Source organism: Acomys russatus, chromosome 8 (genome assembly GCF_903995435.1).
Source record: "Acomys russatus chromosome 8, mAcoRus1.1, whole genome shotgun sequence".
NCBI lineage: Eukaryota > Metazoa > Chordata > Mammalia > Rodentia > Muridae > Acomys > Acomys russatus.
This window is the reverse complement of record NC_067144.1, coordinates 31,335,734-31,350,446: the sequence shown is the minus strand read 5'-3', so window position 1 is coordinate 31,350,446 and position 14,713 is coordinate 31,335,734. Positions and strand designations below refer to the sequence as shown.

At 41.4% G+C, this 14,713-nt stretch overlaps 1 protein-coding gene across 1 annotated transcript in view; it reads right to left on the bottom strand.

Moving 5' to 3' along the window:
• Positions 1 to 14,713, bottom strand: part of Morc1 (MORC family CW-type zinc finger 1) — a 155,083-nt gene that overhangs the window by 130,927 nt on the left and 9,443 nt on the right. Inside the window, exons 3-7 of the mRNA XM_051150013.1 lie at positions 13,037 to 13,071; positions 9,144 to 9,212; positions 4,920 to 5,010; positions 4,102 to 4,210; positions 642 to 801 (exon numbers count right to left, since the gene is read on the bottom strand). Coding sequence (XP_051005970.1) covers positions 642 to 801; positions 4,102 to 4,210; positions 4,920 to 5,010; positions 9,144 to 9,212; positions 13,037 to 13,071 — 464 coding nt within the window. The remainder of the gene's footprint in view (positions 1 to 641; positions 802 to 4,101; positions 4,211 to 4,919; positions 5,011 to 9,143; positions 9,213 to 13,036; positions 13,072 to 14,713) is intronic.

Below are 14,713 nucleotides of genomic sequence, written 5' to 3'. Positions count from 1 at the left end.
GCCGAGTTGGAAATGAAAGTATCAAAATCTTACTACAAATATTCTATTAATCAAAACACTGCTAAGGGCAAGCAGGACACATACAGCTTTCTCTAAAGCAGACTTCTTTTTTTGTTGTTGTTTTGTTTTGTTTTGTTTTGTTTCCGGAGATGAAAATAGAGTCTGTCTAGGGAAAGACTGACACAATGAAATTCCAGTAACTGGTGCAGTCTAGACAGGAGAGCGGAAGCTGAAAGAAATGGAGGGAGGAGAGCTCCGTCAGTCTGGGAGAGGACTGTTGATGGAGGTTTGCTTACTCCCCCGCAGGCAGGAGTACATTACTGCATCCGGTGCTAACTCTCAGCAATGCAGCGTCACCCAAACCCAGAAGCCGCACTTGACAGCTCCCTCTGCTATGAAGCTTGGGACTGAGAAACCCTGTGGGCACTGCCTTTGTCACCCTCTGCTCATTCAGAAGCTCAAGCCTGCACCTTTCTCCTTGAGTCAAGAATTTACTGTACCTCATATCTGAATTCTTTTGAGATAAAACTGAGATGGATAAAATGAATGGTTGCCCTCCTGTGAGACTGCACCTGAGATCACTGATACAAAAAAAATATGAAAATGCATGCTTCCATCAAAAACTGTTTCTGATGACCTACCACATCTCCCGTAGATCATATCAAACTGCTGCATCAATTCAGCTTCGGTTTTGAATGGGGAGTATTTATAAATGATGGACACTTCTGTGAAGAACTTCTGGGGGTCATCTGTGACGCTCTCTCTTGTTCTCGTTAGCCACGAAGGTATTGGAACTACAACCTAGTTTTTAAAACACATCAATTTATTATGAAATACACACAAGCATTCCTTTCTTTCATTCTAATTCATTCCATTCCCTCCAAATTACAAAACACAAAGTAAAAAGTTATTATCCTCCTGAAGATTCATGAGAAAGAGACAGACAAAAAATATGTATACTCAGGGTTTTGTTTTTAAAATTTCCAGTGTCATAGCTTCAGAGATAGCTTACTGGGGAAAAGCTTTTGCCACCAAGCCTTGAGTTCAACTCTTGGAATGGCACACATAGTAGAAGAAAAAAAAACAATGTCCACAAATTGTCCTCTGACCTCCACACACATGCCTTGGTAGAACAGGCACACACACATACACACACAAACGTACATGCACACAAATGAAAATAAGTAGAGTTACCCCAATAAGCCTGCTAGTTACATTACTGCGCTACTGCTGTCAGTCCCTACCCACAATCCCTGAGCTTTCATTAGGTTAACCTTTGAAGTATTCAGGATTAATAGGCATAAAACCCCTCTGATATGAGAGAGAGCATGAAGGTGGGTGAGCAGGGAGTTGGGAGAGAATCTGAGAAGAGTTGAGGTCAGAGGAATAAATATGATCAAAATATATCTTGGGAAATTCTCAAAGAATTAATTTTTTAAAATTTAAGCTTCTGCTATGATAAATAGAAGCAAGGTTAAAAAAATTCTGTGGAAACAGAAGCCATCAGAGGAAGACAGAAATTTCAAGAAGAGAAACAAAAATTGTTAAAGCCTTCAGAGTAAGCTGGCTTTGTTGGCATGCACCTGTAAACCCTCTACTCAGGAGATAGAGGTAGAAGGGTCAGAAGTTTAGGGCTAACCTTGGCAATTTAATGAGGTCCTTTGTCAAAATAATCTTCTTAAATTAAGGTGAGGATATGTCTCAGTGATGGAGAATTTACCTAAAATGTCTGAGGCCCCAGGTTCATTCTCTAGGATAGATAAAAACAAAACCTAACAAATGATTCAAACAGCCTAAGTAAAATTTTCAGTTATAAGAGAAAATACTATGTCCTCGAAATAAAAACTGGATTGTCTTTGAAAATGAAACAATGAGCAAGTAAGAAACACTTCTTGGAAGTTAAGAATATAATTACAGGGGCTGGAGAGATGGCTTAGTGGTTAAGAGCACTGTCTGCTCTTCCAGAGTTCCTGAGTTCAATTCCCAAAAACCACAGGGTGGCTCACAAGCATCTAAAATGGGATCTAAGGCCCTCTTCTGGGATACATGTGTACATGCAGATAGGGTGTGTGTGTGTGTGTGTGTGTGTGTGTGTGTGTGTGTGTGTGTGTGTGTGTGTAAATTAAGAAAAGAATATAATTACAGGAGGAAAATGTCATAAAGGAAATAGAAGATGGATATGGAGAACCAAGCAAAAATACAAAGACAGATTTTTTTTTTTTTTAATTCACAAGTCTAAGTGTTGAACATAAGAGCTGGAAAAAGAGACAAAAGAGAATCCAGATGGAAAAAATCACCAGTTGGATGGGAACCACCCCAGGGCTGAAGCATATCAGTTTCTAGAATGGAAAGATCCTACTGTGCGCAGCACAAAGGCTGCAGATACAGCGCAGTGGGGAAATGCTGAACTAAAAATAGGCAATAAAGAAGGCTCTCTCAGAGGGAGGAAAAAAAGAGATAAAAGAATCCCACATAAGACCACAGAATAAAGTTAAATGGCTTCAGGTTTCTCAATCACAAGACCAGAAACTTGATGACAGAGCACTGCCTTCCAAATTTCAAAGGAAAATGAAGCCTAGCTTAGAAATAATACCAAGGAAAACTATTACCAAGTGTAACAGTAAGATTACATGACGTTTGCACATAGAGTCTCACTTACTCTCCAGCGCAGGACCAAGTCCAAGTATAGAGTGCAAGAGGGAGCAAGCTACAAGCACATGCACACGTGCGCTCTGCACACACACACTCACACACATGCACATGCATGCACACACACACTCACACACATGTGCATGCATGCACACTCTCGAGATTTGCGATATGAGAGCTGACATAGGAGATGGTTGGAGAGGGTTGGCACACAGAATGAAGGCAAGGCAGATCCTGCATGACAGCTGAATGCCAACCGTGGGAAGTGAGGGGAGGGCTCCAGAGCAGAGTTTACTGGGGAAGATGGCGCTGGCTGCAGTGTGAGGCTGGGGCTAACCTAGCGGTACAACCAGGGAAAGCACACACAACACTATGTAATGGCTCATTCTAGATAAATCAAAAGGGGCACGAAAGAAAATAATCATGGAATAGTGGATGGCATACTCTAAGGTAGGAATATAAAGCCTTGACATGTGTGCCTGTGTGTGTGCATTTATGCATGTATGTATGTGTGTGTGTGAGTGTGTGCGCGTTGTGTACTCTTCTTTAACTAAAGGCTATTGCTTTGGTCCGAACCCAAGCCTGCAGCAGGCTGTCACTGCCACACTGCTCAAACCCCGTTCCCATCCTCACAGGCCAGCCTGCCCAGATGCAAGTCATATCGTATCCGTAAAACCCTCACTAGCCACTCAGGGGTCTTTAATCTCTCCCTCCGCACTGCCACTTTTTGATATTTTGGTAATAACAGCTTTCCATGCTCACTGAGACATGGTTGTCTCTGTTGTTTTACAACAGTCCAGTTTTGTTATTTAGCCTATTTCTGTGTGTCTGACTTATCTTATCGTGAGGCTGAGAATGTTTTAATAGTAACAGGGTCTTCGGCTGTTTTTTTTTTTTCCGTCCACAGAATCTAACCATTGCTAAGCAGACAGTATTTATAATACGCATACGGTATCCTGACTTACAGTTGTCATCGTTCATAACACAGCTCAAACACTGTAAACTAATGGAGCTGTCTGAAGTTCAGCAAAGGGAGTTGAAGATGTGGTTACCAAAATTAGCAATTTAAGTCTATTTTTGCATTCAGTTTCTTTATAGAACGTGTTCTAAGTCTTTGACCTCAACAGTTTATTTATTTAAGAAGTGATAAAATGTGTGTAACACAAATGGTGGAAAGGTCTCTAGAAGCTTCTGCAAAAATAAAATATTACTGTGCCAAAGACAGCTTCTTCTTGTTCTGGGAAATTTGAGCACAAGGAAAAGAAAATTAAGTTCTGCACAAAGGCCTCCAGTGACCCCAGAGTGTAAAGACACCTTCTGTCCATTCCTCAGACATATGGGCAAATTCCTAAGTCATAATCAGCCAGGAGTTATAGCAGACTTCATCTCCTGAGAGGGTAAATGAAACTTGCACTGTTGCCATGGAAACAGAAAGAAAGCCCCATGTCTTACCTCCGTGAGACCTTCTTTTTCACAGAAAGTCTGAGAAAAGAACAGACAGGTCATGGTCTCTTCCTTCTTTGTGAAAAGAATAAAGTCTTTGCCAATTCTCATGGACCCGCTATATAAAAACAGAAGAGCACAGTGATTTACATACAGACACCAAAAGGAAGAAACAAGAGGCATGATTTTATTTACTGTAACAGGTTGTTCTCTTCGATAAGCTTTCTGCCTGACTCATCCCCAGGGATGCGCAAGTGTTTTTTTTGTTTTGTTTTGTTTGGTTTGGTTTTTTGAGATAGGGTCTCTCTGTGTTAGCCTTGGCTGTCCTGGACTTGCTTTTTAGACCAGGATGGCCTCGAACTCACAGAGATCTGCCTGCCTTGGCCTCCCAAGTGCTGGGATTAAAGGTGTGCGCCACCACACCTGGTCTGCACAAGTGTTTTTTGACTTCTTGAAGTAGACCAGATGAACCCGAGCAGATCAAGCCTGGCACTTTGGATTGAGATGCAATTGCTGAGGCTCAAAAGAGTAAACACTGGGCCCTGGGAGGAGGCATGCACGTCTCTTACATTGAAAGCAAACTAAAGGAAGCAGCAGATGCCACCCCAATGCTCAAATATGCTTTGAGAAACAACAGAACATAAAGATGCAATGACACCAGCTGCTTTTGTTGTAAATAGCTGAGTCAGCTGTGGGTATAAATATTCCAAAGTGAGTTCATAAGATTCCTAGGACTTCTGCCATGTGTGTCTGCTTGTAAAAAATTGCTTCCTTGTCGCTTTCAGTATCCAAAAGTAATATATTCCTTAAGGTGAAACCATTCTCACCTCTTAAGCCCATTGCCATATTGCCCGATGAACTTCAAGGTTGACAAGCGTTTCTTGGATGTTCCGAAGTAAATGATGTCTGAAGCTTCATCTGTAATCGACAGAGATTTCTTAATGTTGTCAGGGTGATGTCAGCATGGGGTCACGCTGTCAGGATTACACCTGTGCCTCAGGATGTTAGGACAAGTCTATAGCTTTTGAGACAGCCCAGACAAGGGCTGGTGTCATGACCCAGAATAACAAACATCCTCATGGTGATGCACTAAAGGTCAGACAGGCCTAGCCACGTGACCTTGGGCACAGTTTAAAACTGTGGACCTCAGTTTCCTTGTATCTAAAAGGGAAAGGCTAATAGCACAGCTGTGACAAAGGTAAAGAAAACAAAGTAAATGAGATATCTATGAAATGCTTCACACACCACCTTGAGCATAAGAAGTATTACTGTAAATGTCTACTATCTAGTAACTTTCTCCTGGGGTTGGTTCTGGTTTGGGTCCATGTGACCCTGAGGACAGAGAGATTCCTCTGCTGCTGCCTGGAGATTGTTTCCAGACTTGTTCTTATCTCTCCAAAACATTCAGGCTCCCAGGAAGAAATACTCTGGACTTCAAATACCTGATCTTCTGACTATGAATGCTCTTCGTATTAGCCTGCTAAGTACATGCTTAGGGTGACATAGAGGCCCTGTGGCCCTTTGGGTACAGGCAATGCTATAGCTCAGCACCATACGGTGTGAGATATTGAAAGACCACTGACATCCTGTTAGTCTGAAGCTGAATACATTTAACCACATGTTCTCATAAGGAGGTAAGCCAAGCCATAGGCAGAATGTCCATGAGAATACTAGCCAGCAGTTATTGACAGGTTCATATGTCTTGGGAACATTATATACCTCACATGCATTTCCTACTGTTCATTTACAGTAACCTTACAGGACGATATTAAAATCTGTATTAGTGTGGTCGTAGAAAAAAGAAAAAGAAATACAAGATTATGTCCTAGAAGATTAAGTGAGGGAAGCGAGTGATGTGACAGAAAAGGAAAGAAGCATGTTCTTCAGGTAGAATGATTAGGAAATGGCATTGAAGTAGGTCAGCCCCTGAGAGCAAGATTCAGATGATGAGAGTCCCAGCGGGTCTGGCTGGAGTGCTATAAGTAAGAAAGTGAATACTCCATGAGAGATCCCAGGAGGTAGATGGGGCTGTGAGACATTGTCTGTGAAGGGACGGTGTCTGAGCCTGACTCTGAAGCAATGAGTGCTCATTGGGGGGTTGGGGGGAGGTTTACAGGGAATAATGTTTTCTCTGTACCTGAGCATCTGTTCTGAGTTGGTTTGTGCTAACGTTAAAGATATAAAGCCTGGTCTAAACAGTGAGCTCCCGCCAAGTCATGACTTTATGACGAAAGTGTCTCAAAGGGAAAAGCAAGAAAAAGAAACCAAAGATAAAGTAATGCAACATAGCGCAGATGCATTTGTTATGAAAGACTGCGGAAGAACGAAGAGAAAAAAACATCCTGGAAATCATAACAGCAGTCTTCTATGGGTCAAGCAGGATCTAGCTCAATTTAGACCACAGATGTTTGCATTTTCAGTCACCTAAGATAAATTATTTGTAATGTATGTCTTGATTTCCAGTTGTCCATGCTTATGGCTCCTATTGCTGTGATAAAACGACATGACCCAGAGCAACTTGGGATAAGGGTGGAGGGGGAGGCTATTTGCTTACAATTCCACACCCATCCATCCATCATCAAAGAGAATAAGGACATATACTCCAGGCAGGAACCTGGAGACAGGAGTTGGAGCAGAGGCCTTGGGGGACGGCTCTTCACTGGCTTGCTTACCCTGCTTTCTTCTACCATCCAGAGCCACCTGCCTATGGGTGGCACCACTCCCAACAGTCTGGGTACTCCTACTTCAATCATTAGTCAAGAAAACGCCCTACAGGCATAGCTACAGGCAATGTTATAGAGGCATTCTCGCAGCTGAGAGTCTCTCTTCCCTGACAGGTCTAAGTTTGTATCAAGTTAACAAAAAGTAACTGGCACATTAAAGATGTACAGATAGCTGTCACTGCTCTCTCTTATATGCAGAACCCAGATTTAAGCGCACACATGCTCATATATTACATGCATATATGTGAATATGAATATGTATATATATATATTACATGAAAGCAGGGAGAAGAAGGGCCACTTGGATGGAGAAGGGGATAACCAAGGATGGTGGGGAAGTAAACGTGCAAATGCACAATGCTATACATGCATGAAAGCATCACTAAGAAGCACACTATCTTACACATTTACTAAATAAATTGGTAACAAAATAAATAATAATATAAAAAACAAATGCTTTTTTTTTTTTTTTGGTTTCTTGAGACAGGGTTTCTTTGGGTAGCCTTGGCTGCCCTGAACTCACTTTGTAGACTAGGCTAGCCTCAAACTCTCAAGTGCTAGGATTAAAGGCATGCGCCACCATGCGCAGCTAACAAATGCTTTTTTAAAAACATCTGTTCTTTCAACAATACTGTTTTTTTTTCTCCTATGTACAGATGTTCCTTGAATCCTGCTACAGAGTTATACATATCCCAATAACCCCAGGACAAACTGGTAAATATCGAAAGGAGAATGTGTGTTTAAGATGCCTGGTCACTGATAAATATAGCTCAGCTACACAGACCACAGAGGAGCACTGTGATCCATGGTGGACTAGGAGTTGGGGCCTGCTGGCAATGCCCAACATCCCAAGAGGATAGCCTGCACACATTGCCAGCCCAAGAAAAGATCACAACAACTTCCATTGAATACATACTACTATACCACAATATTTAAAAATTCTCTCAGAGACAGGCAGTATCTGTAACAACTAGTGCAGTTTCCTCCTGAAAATTAATTCTTAACGGTTTACCCTTCTTGTAAATGACCTACCAGGAAAGAGAAGCATCCTCTTGTAGGAGATCAGACTGTATCACACACATTCTTCTACTTATGGCTGGGCAGTGATGGTGCACACTTTTAATCCCAGCCCCGTGAGGCAGCAGTAGGTGTATCTCTGTGAGTTCAAGGCCAGCCTGGTCTAGAGAGCGAGTTCCGGGACAGCCAGAGCTACACAGAGAAATCCTGTCTGGAAACTAATGAACGAACAAACTCAGGAGACATATGAATAGACTTTCTTTGCTGGTTCCCTAGAGCCTCCTTATCAGGGAAAGTTGTCCAAAGAAAGTAAGAACAAGCTGCTGAGAGGGACAGCGGGACATTTTCTAAACTTGCCCAGTGGCCCTTGGGAACAAGAGGAGATATTAATGCTAAAGGAGAGTTAGCTGCTTTGCTTATGTTCTCGGTGTTCTCCATGTGACGGTCACCCTTTCCACGCATGTATAACTTGCCAGTCTGCTGGGTTTCCCTAGCCATTTTCTAAGTGAAGTGGTCAGAACCCTAGCTTAGGAAACAAAGCATTATAAGAAGTCCAGATTAGATCCACAACAGCACACGGCCAGGATCAGAGAGAACATTGTTCCAGCTGCCCAGAGTCTACACTGTGCTCCCGTGATGCACTGGCTAGGGGCTACCCTTAAATATACAAAGATAAATGCATAAGTATATCGTGGATGTATGTGCTATGATGGGAAAATTCAGTCAAAGCAACTAAACCTTTGAACAATAGGAAAGAAATAAGGAAAAACAATCTCTGTCTCTGTCTGTGTGTGTGTGTCTGTCTGTCTGTCTGTCTGTCTGTCTGTCTCTCTCTCTCTCTCTCTCTGTCTCTCTCTCTCTCTCTGTCTCTACCCCACCTCTCTCTGTTATGCAGAAAATTAATAACAGCCTAAAGGCATTGGAAATTGCCTCAGGGCTCCTGCAACTAATAGGTAAAAGAAGAGCAAGTAAAAGACCTCAGAGTCTGTTCAGTTACTTTTTGTAATCTGCTCATTCCAGGTGCTTTTGTCTTACAATCCAGTATGATTTGTCTTTCATGTGCTCTGACTATAGCATGTATAGTCATTTTGTGTCTTGATTTAGATGGTTAAAATGAATTTATTTTGTGAGCTAGAATATTTAAACCTAAAAAATAAAATTAAAAAAAAAGTTGTCTGCGATGTCTTTGCCCTAATCGCTGTATATCTCTGGTTGGAATACATATGTGGTTCAATTTATTTTTATTTATTTTTCTGGGTTTGCAGACTGCTTCCTTCCACAGCCAGTTAGGTGTGTACAAAATTAACTTACCAGGGCTCATGCCACATCCATCATCCAGCAAACACAACATGAATCCTCCCTGTAGTGTTTCATTATCCACTGTAAGACAAAGCAGTTATTCCTAATAAATATTGGGCTTAATTTGTTCATCAGAAAGTCATGCTGCTCCTATAATTATCCGTCCTGCTCCATGGCAGGCTTGGAGCCCCAGGTATGGAATAGAGATGGGCTCGGGATGGAACCTTGCCTATAGCTTCCTAAGAAACTGCAGGGGAAAAACAATCACACAGCCAAAAGAATTTAAATTAACACACAATATCTGCAGGGAGATAAATTATGCATACAGCAGGACAGGACCTGCTCAGGACCTGGATTGGTCCTTTTAAACTTCAGGTAATTGTCCCCTGGGAGAAGGGAAGACGGTGACGGTGAGAGGGGACCCCCAGCATCTGTCTATCTACTTGATCATCCCCATGCCCTGCCAACAATGTAGCAATTCTAACATAAATCTGGGCCATTCTTATTAAATTCATCAGGCTTCCTTCTAAGTAGTTAATTCCTCTGAGAGCCTTTGGTGAGTGTTACTTTGTAGCAGCAAATATTTGCTTCTTGATGATGCTTTTGATTTCTGGAAAGGGGAGAGTCATTTGAAGCCAATTTTGGTGATGAAGAGATGCCATTAAATTACATAATCTTGTCTCCGGTTTAAAATGTTAAAGGTGTAACTAAAACTAATGAAATGAATTTTAGTGCAGTCTGCAAACCGGCTCTGAAAATCATTTCAGCAGCTGCATATGAGTACTAACACATTTCCTTTTTAAATAATAATGCTGCTGAGGAATAACATATGCACAGTAAATAACATACACTTAAAGTATATAATTTAATTAATTTTGACATATGGGTAAAAGCATCACAATCCAAGCAGAGAGAATATCCAATACCCCCAGTATTTCCTTTTTCCATACCCAATCACCATGACCTAGTCCTCAGACCATCATCAACATGCTTTATGTTGCCATGAGTTGAGTTTTATTTAGCATATCTAAATCAACCTATGTATTCACAGTCCAGTTAGAATTCAAATTTATAACTGAGGCAGTGTTCAAGATGGCCAACAAATAAATATCTAAAAGACACACACAGTTGTGTTAACCCAATTTTGTTACTAGAACGAAATATCTGAGGCCAGATAATTTGTGAGAAGAAAACTATTTATCTCATGACTCTGTAGGTCTAAGAGATTGGTGGCACTTTCTGCTCAGTTCTGTAAGGACTTCTTCATGCACACCTTTAATCCCAGCACTCAGGAAGCAGAGGCAGGAGAATCGATGTGAGTTTGAGGACAGCTTGGTCTACAAAGGGAGACCAGGACAGCGAAGGCTACACAGAGAAACTGTCCCGCAAAAAAAAAAAAAAAAAAAAAAAAAAAAAAAAAAAGGACTTTGTGGTATCGTGGTATACCAAATGCCAGTGGGAAGACCAAATACAAGGACATGTGGCAGACTGACCACGTGGCGAGTCAAGAAGCCAGGAGAGCCCAGAGTCAAACTTCATGACAACCTACTTAGAACAACAGTAATCTCATTTGAGGATGAGATTCCCCAATACTTGTATCACCCCCCAACTAGGCTTGACCTTCAACATGCCATTATCCCTTACTGCCACCCACTGAGGACTAAGTGTCTAAGATGGGAAGCCACAGAGGACAAACCACATTCAAACCATAAAACTAATTTGTGGGGACTCATATAAGTTGACTTTGTACTCATGCTAAGAGCTGCCCCTCATTATTCCTTGTCATCCAGGACTGAGAAGCACCTGGCCCAGGACATTGCTTAGCCTTAGCTGCGCTATAGAGAGTAACCACAGCCAAATTTGAAGATTTTAAAATATAACAACTTATGGAAGAAGCCAGCAGACACAAAAATACATTTCTTCCAAAAACAGCTGAGAAAGACAAAGATTCCCAAGACAGACACACCAAAGACATATATTCATATGAACATTGGGGGCTTAGGGACAAATAGATGTGACCTCAAAGATGTAGGCATCTCTACTATCTACACGGAGACAGCCTCGAAGCAATCAGTTTGGGGCTAGAGAGACGCCCCAGTGGCTTAGACCACATGCTGCTCTTACAGGGGACCCGCATCTGGTTCCCAGCACCTACCTCAGATAGCTCAAGATTGCCTGTAACTCCAGCTCTAGGGGAATCCAACATTTGTTTCTGGATTCTGCAGGCACACTCGTTCACATGCACAAATCTCACACACACACAGAGGAATACATACACAAGTAATTTTTACAAAGCAATAAAAATAAATCTTCCTTTAAAAGGTATGGGGTTCGGATTTCTATCGCCTGCTAGTCACATATTTCCCTGAGGAAACATCACATCCACGAGACTTAGTCCTTTCTCTAATGTTTCCCGTTTGCACTAGGCTTTGGCCAAGTCAAAACTTCAGCGCTATCAAGTTCTCCGCCCCCTCACTACCGGGACATGCGTCCTCGGTGTCCTGGGTCTCTACTTCTCACTCCCTCTGGGATTAGACTACTCTGTTCGGCTGTGTTGATTTCACTCAGAAAATGTGGATATTCTGAATGACAGCAACAGCTCCCAACTTCTTTATTCCCCTATTCACAATGTGCAGCCTGGTTTGGGTCACCACTCCTGTTTAAATCCTGTCCTGACTTCCCACTGCCCTCAAGGAAAAAGAAAATCCAAGCCATATATCAGATATACTTCTCCGTCAAGCCCGCCTTCACTACCTCTCCAACTCTAAGCTTTGCCATCCCTCACTTGACTACAGTGCCACACAAAAATACTTTCCCCGAACTAATCTTAAGTATCTCCTCAGACTGAGTGCATAGCACATACCCTCCACATGCCTGATGCACCATCCGATGTCCATTTTCCTTTCAGATGAGTTAGTATTAAGATTTCTTCTAGAAGCCTTCTTAATACTCCCACATCAGTGGGTATCTGAATGCTTTCTATTATTTCTCCAATTGTGATCGTCTAATCCTAACATTGGACCTGTGAGTACATTTACTTTCTTTAAAAAAACAAAAACAAAAACAAAACAAAACAAAACCTACACACCCTCTCCTAGTATTATGTCTCAGCGACAGAAACTCATTTGTTCATTTATTTCTCAAACTTTTCCTAATTTGAACAGGAACATGAAGAGAGAATCATTTATTGTGTCCCCTGTCTTGGGATTTCAATGTCTACATATCTTATGAGGCCTAAACACTCATTTTAGCCTGTTCAGAAAAGAGAAGTGATGTGAGACAGGCTTTGCACAGAGATGGAATCACATCACAGACAACATCCTCTCACGTGCAATCAAAACTAACAGAATGATGGTTGTGTTGGTGTAGGAAGGCCGCATCAGCTGCATCACAGAAACTAATGTCATTAGCATCATTATCCACGAAGACCAACTAATAAGAGCACAAAACACCGAGGGACCACAAATGGCATCAATAAAGAAAATACACTTGGTTTGTGCTTTGTAACAGGTAGACAATTATCTGTGCCACATTCTCACGCGTTTTTTAAACTGTGGCAAGCCAGACATCATGTATGCTTAATTATGAATAACTATTACGTTAATGTGATTTTTAAAATAAGGCTATTTCTCGTGGCAAACAAATTCATGGCTCCAAATCACTCAGAGGTTCTTGCAGAACTCTGGAAGAAATCATTCTGTAAACAGGCCCTCCAGTAACTGAGCAATTTAACGCTCTGAGTATACATTTCTCAGGCTGGCTTCCCACAGGGTCACTGTGTTCACAAAGCACTGAGATTACATGAAAAATCTACAGAATGTGGTGTGATTTGGTGAAATAAAATAGAAGCAAAGTAGCTACAGGCATTTTCTTAGAAGGAAAAAAAAAGTGAAATGCATGCTCACCTGAAAACACGTCAAGTCTTACAGCCCCGGCATCTCTGGAAACAATACAAAAATAACACTGATTCACAGAAAAATTGTACCTTAAAAATAGCATTAGTCTCCCTAGCTTATGTGAGGTGTAGCCTATTGTCAGATATAAAACAATACAGAAGTCATAAATCACTTAAGATCAATTTCTAAGATGGTTCACTGTGCATTTATATACAAAGAGCTGTTGTCACCCATAATTTGGGAATATTACAAAAGCTAAAACTCAGTAACTTAAAAGACTGGAGATGGAATTTAGTGGTACTTATAAAGAGGTTAAAATGAATATAAATATAGTATTTATATTTTTTAAATGTCCTGGAGAATAATAAAAAGCCATAGGATGACTTTCAGTTGAAAGACTGAAAAGAAAAGGGAAAATACATGACCATATTTTTAAAGGCATATATTACATACATGTTCAAATAAAATGAGTTTTTTTGCAATGGTGGGGGTGGGGCCCCAGGCCTCACACATGCTGAGAAAACACTTTACCCAACCCTCAAAATGTTAATAAAAGTTTTCTCTGTAAAGGTGAACTATGACATCTAGACGCAGTCTGGCTCACCAACTGTTTTTTAAATAAAGTTTTATTAGAACACAACCATACCTGTTCATTTAAGTACTGACTATGGTTTTCTTGGCCCTACATTGGCAGAAGTGACTCATTTCAGAAACAAAGATACTTATTTTCTAGTCTTTCACAGAAAAAAAAAAAAATCTGATTCCTGCTCTATGAGATTACCAATGATTTTCTGGGCTTTTCTTTTTTTCCTTCTTATCTTCTCAGTGTTGTAAATTCATAGCCATTTCTTGTATTTCAGGGTTTGTAAAAGTAAAAAAGGAGGACGCAAAAGAGGGTGTCCCAGCTGATGAGGAGGAACCTGTGCTAAGGGAAGGGAGTCTAAGGAGAAGGGTGGGGCTGCATCAGCTTGGTGCAGATGCTCTGTCTAGACCCATGAGACAACGAGATACTGAGGGTCTGTAGTGGGTATAAGTAGTGATGGGGAACCCAAGTCTCCCCAGAAATACCCGCCAGTCTCACACCATAAGGCAAGAGGAGGCACGCTGCAGTCACTTTGCCAGCCAGGGAATGAGCCGCTTTTGCTTTTTTTCCTATAGCTAAAAGTACTTTCAGGTTCTTGTTATATAGAAAATATGCAAGAATCCCTGCCATTTCTTGAGTATTTGCTACAATGGAAAGCAAGCACTGGGCGAGCTATGGACTTCGTTCTCCTCCAGTCTAGTCCTTACTGCAATCCCGTGTGGCTATGAATACTTCCACCTTACAGCTGTGCCTTTACCAGGACCCATGGACACACCTGTGCTCAGTAAGTGCCATTGTACTGAACTCAGAAGTTTGATGGGTTTGTTTGTTAGGTTGTTTTTGGTTTCTTGTGTGTTAGATATCTAATAATGGGCCAGACACATAAGAACAAACATTCTACCACCGAGCCATACTCTCAGCAGAAACCAAGGCTTCTGAGGCAACGGTGGTCTGTTTATAGAGAATGTTCACTAGATGCTTTATGTAGTGTTTAGATGTTCTGTGCATCGTTTCTGCCTCAGCACAGGAAATGTTCTCTTTGGGTCATCACTGTACTAGCCACACTTCTGTCCATCCCTTCCTATGCTACCACCCTCCCTTTC